The following is an 11,172-nucleotide window of genomic DNA, read 5'->3' as shown; positions in this document are numbered from 1 at the left end:
TACCTCCGAGATCATAGATGCTCCTGAACTGAGAAAGGTTGAAGGCACTGATCACATCTCGACCACAGACATTCCAGATGGAGTTCATCAGCTGCATAAACTTCACCATTTCCTCCTCAGACCTTAAATACAAACATGCAACTTGTTCAGCTACAAAGTTTTCACCAATGACTAACTTTAGACTTACAGATCAAATCAAAGCTAGAATTATCTCCTAACTGGAATTCTGACTTCAAAGCAGCATACTGCGGCAAAACGGCTCTTAATTGTGAAGCTTCATGCAACTAAATCATCCAAACTTTCACCAGTCCTCATCCTGCTTGACTTTTCATCAGTGTTTGCGTCATCCATAAGACTCTCTTGTCCATTCTCATAAGTCTTAGAGTTCATGGCACAGCATGGCAATCACTGACTTCTTACCTGGAAGGTCGGAAATATATGATACATGGAAGGGATCCACATCAGCTTCATACAGACTCTCCACTGGTGTCCCAAAAGGTCAGTGCTGGCCCTCATCGGCTCTCTCAATGAGGTCATATTATCACACAGGTTTTCATACCATTGCTATTATGATGACACTCAACACTGACCTGGAGCTGCATCATCATGTTAAGATCTTCTGATGTTCCAGACAACTCTCAGACCTCAGAAGTGGACACAACCTCGGGGTAATGTTAGACAGCCAACTCAATAACCTGACTTGTGTATGCATGTTTCTCTTTCAGGATGAAGATCAGGATGAACTGGCCATTTCTATCCACAGAGGCCACTCAGGTACTCGTTCAGTGCCTTTGTCATTTTGAGACCTGGATCTTAACCTGCACCTCACTCATGGATTTTCTGCCCCTGGCCACCATCTGACCCTTGCAACTAATACAGAATTCAGCTACAGGAATAACTTTCACCTTTTCTAAGCATCACCACTCACTTCACTGGCTGCATTTTGCTGCTCCATCAGATTTTAAACACTGACGCTTGACTACAAAGCCAATAACACACCCACTATGGCCTGTCGTAAAGCACTATATCACCCCCATGTGACACCATACTCCCTCTGATCCTCTATCATGGCTTAATTGGCCCCATAATCCCCAGGGGAACAAGAAAGGCATGCATCAAGGTATTTTGGTGGTGGAATGAACTCTCTTTGGCTGTCTTATAGTGTTAATTTCGTCACCTATTTTTAATTTAGTCTTAGTCTTGTGCCAAATGTCCTTGTTAGTTTTAGTCATATTTAGTCATTCACATATCTTTTTTGTTAGTCTTAGTTTTAGTCGACTAAAAGGCTCGTCATTTTAGTCTAGTTTTAGTCAAAAGAAAACTCAAGGTATCTTAGTCAAGTTTTAGTCGACTAAAAGTCTTTTAATTTTAGTCTAGTTTTAGTCAAAAAATTGTAGCTTGACCACATCTGGAATCTATTGTAAGAATAAATACAACGAGGCCTCATTAAATGCAATAATATCAGGGACACAAGTGTTATAGTGGAAATAAATAACTTAAAAGTCTGAAAAGTTAAAACTGAAAAGCCTAAGATCAAAACTGTAGGTGTGTGTGTGTATATATATATATATAAATTACAGACTTAATGCGTTATACATGGTATTGCATGGTAAAAGTATCAGTGAGAAGTTGAGAACACGTTTAAACAGTGCAGACACTCGAACTTGACCGCACATCATATTTTTTACTTTATTGATTTTAATCGTAATGCAAAGACCAGTCATCGGGACATAAGCTGTCATGTACAATAAAAGAGCTGCGCAGTGACAGGAAATATAATTTAACACAAAAAGCCTGACTAGACCAGGGGTGGACTTGCGCTCAGGAGTTTTTATTTATTTGTTTGTTTGTTTGTTTGTTTGTTTGTTTGTTTGTTTGAGCGGCGTGTTGACGAATTCTTTCTACACACACACTATTTTATTTCTTGATAACAGACCGCTGCGAACTATAACACACCGTTGCCATGAAAAACAGAGCGTTGCCATGGACACACAGGATTCTCACCGTAGAGACGGAGCGCACTATTTTCTTTAGCGGAAACAATACAATTGTTTTTAAATCAATAAACTCCTTTTTAAATCATCATTTTGAGTCAAATTATTGATTTATTTGGTAGGTAACAATATAATAAGCGGGATCCGATTCACGGACCTGTAACTTGAGCAACAGCGAAGCCGCGAACTCGTGCTGAATATTTTAAAGACGTAACAGCTGATGATAAAGCAGAGACAATTGTAGACGAAAATGAAGAGATTTTATCTTAGTTTTTATTTTATACAAAACATTTTCGTCAACAATAATGTATGTTAATTTAGTCTTAGTCAGCGTTTTTGGACAGTGGTGCAGTCTCGTCATCGTCTCGTCTTAGTCATGAAAATAAAGGTTGTTGACGAACATATTTCGTCTCGTTGAGTCTGACGAAATTAACACTACTGTCTTAACCTGTACTAACCTGTCATAACCTGTCATAACCTGTATACACAGGAACTGGTTAGTATTGTTAGTCCTTGGCCCAGTAAACTGGCATAAGGATGTTTTAAACAAGAATAAAACATTTCTGGATAAGAGCATCTGATAAATGTGGTTATTTATGTACAGAAATATCACAAGAATCCATATTACCACCAGAATATTAGCATCATTTTTATGCTTTTAAAAGTTTCAGCATCTATAACGTAATCCCACCTTCCACATTCCTTTATCTAGACTATTAAACTATCTGTTCAGAAAAGTTACTACACTCACTCACCTGTACAGGGCTTCAAACAGATCTTTGGAGCTTACACCAAAAGCTTTCTCATACTGATTCGTTCCCTCTCTAAAGCAACAAAACAATACAGTTTATTGTTAATGTTCCATACAAAATGGTTCCTTAGTTCATATACAGTAGGGCACAAGGCACAGGAAGAGGATTTGGTTTCTCACCTGACTGCATCATTCAGGTAACGCCAGCACAGGTAAATAGTGTTGGAGTAGTACTCGATGGAGTGAGAAAGAGATCGCGGACTCGATTTCGTCAGAAACATGGTGGACATATCTGTGTTACTGTAAACAACTTGGACACACAAACATTTATAAAATAATTTCTGTCACAGTATTTTGTTAGACAATCACAATAACAGACAGGGTCATAAAGGAGCTTCAAAGGTTTCTCCAGGTTTTACAACTCATTTATTGGAAACGCCAGCAACATCACAAGTAGAACTATTGAACTCTTTATAAACAAGTTGCCCGGTGAACAAGTGAAGGACTTGGCTGGTGACGGCACTCTGTCCTATCAGCAGAGATGCTTTTTCACAAACTGACATTTATGGTTGAGGTGAAATCTGAGGTGGGATTCAGAGCCAAAACAAGGACAGCCATCATTTTAACCCAGTTTTGAACAGAACAGAACTATTATGTAGGCAACTACATAGGATTTAGGCATCATATAGCACAGAGACGGCACTGGTTAAAGTGGTAAATGACCTGTTACTGGTCACACTGGTTGTGTGTCCTTGCTGGTTGTTGCTTGATCTTAGTGCAGTTTTTGACACCACTGATCATGTTATTTTACTTGATAGACTAGAACATGATGTTGGTGTTAAAGGGACAGGTCTCTTCTGGATCAGGTCTTATTTTACTGATCGTTTTCAGTTCGTAGATCTAAATGGTGACTTCTAAGGTACTATACTAAGAAAACATACTAAGGCTCATTTTGATGTTCCACAAGGTTCTGTTTTAGGCCGACTGCTTTTCTCCTTATATGTGCTGCCCCTTGGTACAGTTATTCATAATTATTGTTTTCTACCACATCATAGAGCCCTGGTCCTAAACGGTTTCACTAAACCTGATTTCATGTCCAGCATGAACGACTGGGATGCAGGACCTAAAGACTTACTAATCTTCCACCCACCTGCTCAATCGCTTCCATCCTCTGGGACAAAGCTAAGGAGCTTGAGACCCATGAACATCTGAACATAGACACAGCTGTTGGCATCCTTACATTATTACAAGTTTTACTTTTGTGGAGTTAAATGTTGTAATACAGGTTTTTTATAGTAATATTAGGCATTATTCTTATAGCATTACAGTTTTTTCATGAAAGTTAGAGAGCGTACCTTGCCCTTTTTCATCTGACTGTGTGATTAGGAGTTCGAGTCCAACACAAGCTGATAAAAGTCGCTCTGTTGCATCTTTATTTGTTCCCAATTCTTGTGCCACTTCCTCTGCGGTTAGCGGGTGCTCTGAGGCGTGCAGATGGTCAAACACTCCTAACTCACATGCCACAAACAGAGTCTACACAAAAGCAGAATATAACATAGTGAGGTTGCTCCTGATCCTAGTAATAAAGAGCTGAAGAAACTCCTCCTCGTGCAAGACTAGTGTAAAAGTGAAATGTGCATCAATGCTAAAATAAAGCAGGAATGTTTCTTACACACAACTAACAGGAAACATCTGTTACCTTCGACACCATGAAACCCTCCATGTAGTCCAGAATCTTCTGAGGATAAATGTCTTCTTTAGCTATAGCCATGTTCATGTGTGTGTGTGTGTGTGTGTCCTGGTTCACTCAGGCTTGTGTGTGTGTGTGTGTCCTGGTTCACTCAGGCTTGTGTGTGTGTGTGTGTGTGTCCTGGTTCACTCAGGCTTGTGTGTGTACACGTGTGTGTGTGTGTTTAAGAGACAGGTGAACAGGGGGAATAATCAGATTACTTCAGCTTATTGGACCTTCTGAAAGGCTGAACAAGCAGAACTACTTCTCATTAAACACATGCTGTGGGTCAAATCATCACATTATTCAGGTATCTGCAGAACGTGTGCATGTCAGTGTGAGCAAATCAGTGCACAGCAGTCAGATTGGGCCGCAGTCAGTCATCAGCACTTTTCTACACTTGAGTTAATAAAAAAGTAAAGTTAATGTGATGATGATGATGATGATGATTAGTGATACACTGAAGCAGAATCTCTCCATGACCAAGACCAGGTGATGGATTTGGTGTTTGGTCCTGTAGAGATGTCTTCGTTTCTCTGTACTGTACTGTTGTAATGACAATAAAAGCTTCTTGACTTGATCATGGTTCTAAATTCAGTGATTTAATATCAGATTTTGCTCTGAATGCTTCTGAGAATGAAAGACTCATCAGTCTTTGTTCGACTACTCAGTAGCTTAATGTTTTTTTAATACTTCCTTTTTTGACCTGAAAAAAGTGGAGTTAAGATTCATCAGTTTTTAAACCTGATCACAACGATGAAGATCCTTTATAATTAACTCTTCATACTAAAGTCTACATTATTGCTTTAAAATCAGAGGATTTGGCTGCGAAAGGATCCGTTTATAATCATGTGAAGTGTGTTAAGATCTGGGACACGTCCCAATATACAGGCGAAAAGAGCAGGATTATCCCTCTGCTGATTAGATGGAGGAGTTTCTGTAAGTCAGCAGGAGGAGGTGAGGAACAGAAGGTGAACCATGACTCAGGACTCATCATGACTGTGAGCTTAGAACAGAATCTTAAAGAAAATCATTCATGAATTAACACCAAATACAAAGAACAAAGTCACACTGACCCTGTGTGTGTGTGTGTGTGTGTGTGTGTGTGTCAGAGCTCCACAGAGTGATTAATGAAGACGAGTTCCATCTGAAATAACAGCAGTAAATCTATTGACTTTAGAGAAGATTTATTATTTTTGTTCAAATTCAAACAGAGAAAACTAACAGAAATCAGACCAGTAAACATTCCTCAGATTAAAGCTTCATGAGGAATCGATCTGTAACACAAATCCTTCACTGGACACAAAATACACGTGGTTTCAGTTCTTCTGATCTTCTCTGCACTAAAACACTGCGACACGACGCTTACAGTAAAGCAGCAGGAACCTTTTTATCCTCAAGATCACAAAATGTTGGTGGTTTATTTATAGAAAATAAAAAGTTACAGAGAACCAACAAATATCTTTGGCTTTTGTCTAAAAGCAAGAAACAGCACAAAACGAGTGACAGAAAAACACGCAAACATCCTGATGTTCCTGACAGGTCCAGACCTTCTGGACTGGACAAAGCATTAGAACGTGAACCTGAGCTGATAAAAGTCCACACAGTCCACACAGAACAGAACTGTGGAGAATCTCCACTTGCTCTTTAGGAGTTTGCTTGTTGCTTTGTACAATTAGTGTCTCTCAGTTGGTTCCACTGTAACACTGAACACGTCACCCACATGGTGCTGATTTCAGCTTGAGGAACCGTGTAAACACCACACAGTTAGCATGCTAACGTACACAACATGGGGAAAGCATTTAAATGTCAGGAGGAAGACGCTAATCAATAAAGAACAAAACCAGGAGCTCATAAACCTGTTTAAGTCATGAAAAAGCTAAACATTCTCATGCTCTTCTGCTGTAATCGTCGTGTTTTACTCTGTAGCTTCCATCTGAAGTGACTCAGGCTTTTAATCAGCACCACATGTAAATAACACCGTTCACAATATTAGCACTAATCATTAGCAGGTTCTTTTCCTATCTATTACTTTTTTTTTCAATAACTTCAGCATTCAGTGTCGTCTGGCTCGCCGACTCCGCCCTCGACTGGAAGAGTGACTTGTGCTCCTTCCACTACTGCTACTGCTGCTCCGCCCATGGCTGTACCTATGGCCCCGCCCACTCTTTTTTTGGTCCCTCCTATCCTGGCTATGCCGCCGTCGACTCCTGCTCCTGCTCAAGCTCCGCCCACGAGCGGACCTCCTGCTCCGTCTCTGACCGCTCCCGCTTCGACTTCGTCCATCTTGGTGACGTCGATTACTGCTCCTCCTCTGGCCACTCCTATTCTGACTTTGGCTCCTCCCACAGCTGTGTTTCCAATCTCTCGATGTTCCTCGCTCCTCCTCTTTCCGCGATTTGCTCTCGTGGTGAACCCTAGTGACAGAGGTGCTGATTTTGTTTGGCTCCTCCCCCTGGGGCAGTTCAGTGCTGGGCCCCTCCCACTCCTGCACCTCCCCATTAGACCCCACCTCCTGATTGGTGCTTTTTTTCAGAAGGTTCTCCAGCAATCGGTCCCTCAGCTCTCTTTCTTTTCTCTGGAGCTCCAGAGCTCGAGCCTTTTCGCCCTCCACCCGTCTCAGCTCCGCCTCCTGTTGAAGCCGAAGCTCCGCCTCCTGCTGACGCTGAATCTCTGCCTCTTTCTGCAAGCGTGCGAGTTCAGCCTTCTCTCGCTCCAGCTGCTGCTGCCTTATAGCCTGAGAATCAAACACATTCAGCACATCATCTACAACAGACGCTAATGCTAGCTCACGTGTGAAGTATACCAAGGTTCATAATCACACTCAACTGTTTCTATAGTAACAGCTCAATTCTCCACCTTAAAGAAGGAAGAATTCTGTTTGTTCTGTAAAAAACCTTCCTCCTGTTTGGAAGCTAAAGGTAACTATAAAGGGATAAAAAGTCTAACCTTGGCTCTGCTCAGCAGCTCAGCGATGAGCCGGATGGACTGAAGGTTCCTCTGCACCAGCAGCAGCTTCCTCTCCTCCATGGCAATTTTCTGGTGCAGTTTCTTTTGCTCTTCCTCCTGCTGCTTCCTCACTTTTTTCTGGTTCTTTTTTTCCTCGCGCTCCTTCAGCTTCTGCTCTCGTTTACGCAGCTTCTCTTCTCTCCTCTTTTCCTTCTCTTCCTCCTCCAGCTCGCGCTGCTTTCTACAGCAAGAACATCACAATAGAACAAACAAGTTGTAGGGTGTCAGTCACACACACACACACACACACACACACACACGCGCGTGCACACACATACACACACACGCACATACACAAACGCACACACACGCACACACACACGCACATACACACACGCACATACACACACACGCACATACACACACACGCACATACACACACACGCACATACACACACACGCACGCACATACACGCACACACACACACACACGCACGCACGCACACACACGCACACACACGCATACATACATACACACACACACACACACACACACACTCTCACACATACACACACACGCACATACACAAACGCACACACGCACACACACACGCACATACACACACACGCACACGCACGCACATACACGCACACACACACACACACACACGCACACGCACGCACGCACACACACGCACACACACGCATACACACACAGAGTCATAACCTGAGGGACATGGGGACATAACCTGAGGTGGTGTACAGGAGGAACCCTGTAATAAAACACAAATTAGTCCCTACACACTGAAACTCTACCGTTCTTCATCCCTGCGCCTCTCCTCCTCCTCCTTCTCTCTTCTTTTCTGCTCCTCTCTCTGCCTTTCCAGCTCCTGAAGCTTCAAGCGCTCCTGGTGTCGCTTTTTCAGTGAGGAGTCACTCAGGTGTTTGGTTGTGTCGAAACTCACCTGGAGGAGATTCAGTGAATATTAAATCAGCTTTTTATATAATAATCACAACAACAATAAGAATGATGAAGCTCCTGATACGGAGCACTAAAAGCTCTGAGAAACAAACATCTAACCAACAGTTAAATCAGTCTGCTCTTATTATACGTCCCTAATCAGGCAGAAAAGTCGAGACAATCTGCTGTGATTAAGTCCAAACCTTCTTATAAACTGAACTGTGAGTCTGAAGGTCAGGAAGCAGGATGTACCTTAATGCCACAGGCCATGGCCTTCCCGTCCTCCCCCTTATAGAGCAGCTTCATCCCTCGCAGTGAGCTCATTGCCCTCACAAACCCTGTGTGATCCTCGTACTGGACGTAACCTTCGAAGTTTAAATGGCCGCCGAACGAGAAGGTGTTGAAGTTCTTCCCCGTCATTTCCTCCCTGTACGGATCGAGCATGGGAATGTCGACGTTCCGGATCTTCCCGAATTTTTCAAACACACACTTCAGGGCTTCTTCTGAAGGTTTGTCTGACGAAGCGTCTTTCAGAGCAAACCACTTACATGGAAGTCCTTCAAGATGGACGGTGTCCGGTCTCTCACCCGGGACCGTCTCATTCATGTCCTTAGCGTCTCTGAAAAACGAGTCCCAATCGTGACGTGTTGGAAAGTCCATCTTAGTTTCAGCAGCACGCACCTTCAGCACGTCGGTGAAGCCACTGAGTTTGATACACTTCCCATCCAAATTGGCTAAAAATCGCTTGACGGCGCTCTTGTTCTCCGCCTCCCCCTCAAAGCGGATGTAATCCATGGTGCTTTTGGAGATCCGGAGTGAGGAAAACTGCTCAGGGTGAACCATGTTCTTCAGGCGCTCCATCACCTCCCAGTTGGAGATGGATTTCCCAGGCAGCTTGAGCTGAGGGAGCGACACGCTGATGGTCATCTTGGCGATGGGTTTTAAGTACAGGTTGTGTTCTCGACACAGGAGCACAGACTCCGAGGCGTCGTGGACGATCGTCGTCATGGTGACACTGAAGAGAAGAAAAGAGGTGAAATAATCAGGTCCTTATGGTGACCCCTGACCCTGTGAACAAATGAGTGTTGTGTTTGTTTACAAACTGCTGTCACGTGACTGCGGAAATTCTCTACATCATTATTGATAAACCTGAGAAGAAAATATCGTGTAAAATATCGTGTAAAATATCGCGATAAACCGCAGAACTGATCACACACTTAACACCGTGCAGTGAGAGATGATGAACGATAACGCACGTGAATGTCGTGCTGTTGCGCGTGAATCACGTCACAGAAACGTGTTAAACTCTCACTTTATTAGCAGCTACATCAGTTAGCATTAAGCTAACAGCTCCGCTATTCAGTACACTGCAGTAAACAACCTCACATTTACAGGCGTGAACTTTACCGCGATGTTTGTGGAGAAGCTGCTGCAGAATCTTCAGTCAGTTCGGGACACGTTTGTGTTTCACATCCTGAAATATTCCTCTACATAATGTACACAAAACCGTCATGGTGCAGGCCACTTCCGGGGACGTCACAGAAAACCCGGAAGTTGTTCCCCCGGAAGCTCCGTCCTGCAATTCATTTTTAACTCATTTTTTTTTCTGTATTTTCTGTTTTTTTTTGTTTGTTTTTCTTTCTTATTGTGAGAAATGAGAAATCACATTAAGACGTAATTACAAACGTAATTTCTTTTTCTTTGTGATCCCTCGTGTATATAATACTCATGACTAATCCCAGAGACTTTGTGATGTTTTAATGTCTATTTATTTCTACGGAGATTCATTTGTATACAAAGTAAAAGCTTTGTGTAGATAATAAATACGTTTATAAAAATATTTTGTTATTTTTCAGCATAAATATAAGAATATAAACACGTATTTTTTATATAAACTCTACACGTGGTTATTGTTGTTATTATAGTTTTTTATTTACGTCATTAGTAACATATTCATATATAATATAATAGTCATAAAAGCTCGCTGTTGATATAAATGATAATAATTATAGTTTTTATAATAATTATGTAAAATAGACCTAATTCCCAGTTTGTGACCAGAACACACAGGACACCGCGTTGTAATACCATCACAGGCCACTGGATGGCGCGCTGACTGATGACTGAGTCTCTAGAAAAATTGTGATTTTAAATAGTTTGCAAAATTAAATCTTGGACGGTACAGAACATGTACCGAGGAATACAATTTAACATTAAATGTCTAATTAAAACTAAAATCGAAATTATAAATACACGTTTACACTTTTATTACAGCTCGTTAATTTATTACACCCATTGTCCATCTTCATATGGAGTGTTAATTACCTTCTGGAGTGTTAATTATTGTTATGGAGTGTTTATTATTCATATAGATCGTTAATTATCCATATGGATTTTTTATAATTCATATGGAGTGTTAATTACCTTATGGAGCGTTAGTTACCCATATGGAGTGTTAGTTACCCATATGGAGTGTTAATTACCGTATGGAGTGTTAGTTACCCATATGGAATGTTAATTACCGTATGGAGTGTTAGTTACCCATATGGAATGTTAATTACCGTATGGAGTGTTAGTTACCCATATGGAATGTTAATTACCGTATGGAGTGTTAGTTACCCATATGGAATGTTAATTACCGTATGGAGTGTTAGTTACCCATATGGAATGTTAATTACCGTATGGAGTGTTAGTTACCCATATGGAATGTTAATTACCGTATGGAGTGTTAGTTACCCATATGGAATGTTAATTACCGTATGGAGTGTTAGTTACCCATATGGAGTAA

General features: G+C 41.6%; 2 protein-coding genes across 2 annotated transcripts in view; both read right to left on the bottom strand.

Annotated features, from left to right (window-relative positions):
• Positions 1-4,763, bottom strand: part of asmt (acetylserotonin O-methyltransferase) — a 9,038-nt gene extending 4,275 nt beyond the window's left edge. Inside the window, exons 1-5 of the mRNA XM_060877207.1 lie at positions 4,445-4,763; positions 4,101-4,278; positions 2,926-3,055; positions 2,750-2,818; positions 4-122 (exon numbers count right to left, since the gene is read on the bottom strand). Of these exons, the coding sequence (XP_060733190.1) occupies positions 4-122; positions 2,750-2,818; positions 2,926-3,055; positions 4,101-4,278; positions 4,445-4,522 (574 nt within the window). The 5' untranslated portion in view covers positions 4,523-4,763. The remainder of the gene's footprint in view (positions 1-3; positions 123-2,749; positions 2,819-2,925; positions 3,056-4,100; positions 4,279-4,444) is intronic.
• An 881-nt stretch (positions 4,764-5,644) lies between these two features.
• Positions 5,645-9,927, bottom strand: akap17a (A kinase (PRKA) anchor protein 17A). Its single transcript, XM_060875613.1, has 5 exons — positions 9,792-9,927; positions 8,637-9,399; positions 8,240-8,388; positions 7,424-7,664; positions 5,645-7,211 (listed from the first exon to the last, which is right to left on the bottom strand). Exons 2-5 carry the CDS (start codon positions 9,390-9,392, stop codon positions 6,531-6,533), a joined length of 1,827 nt encoding a protein of 608 aa, XP_060731596.1. The 5' UTR covers positions 9,393-9,399; positions 9,792-9,927; the 3' UTR covers positions 5,645-6,530.
• Between the last annotated feature and the right edge of the window lie 1,245 nt (positions 9,928-11,172).

The sequence above is a fragment of the Tachysurus vachellii genome, chromosome 8 (assembly GCF_030014155.1).
Source record: "Tachysurus vachellii isolate PV-2020 chromosome 8, HZAU_Pvac_v1, whole genome shotgun sequence".
Lineage (NCBI taxonomy): Eukaryota > Metazoa > Chordata > Actinopteri > Siluriformes > Bagridae > Tachysurus > Tachysurus vachellii.
The sequence above is the reverse complement of the archived record's forward strand: the minus strand, read 5'-3'. Positions and strand labels throughout refer to the sequence as shown.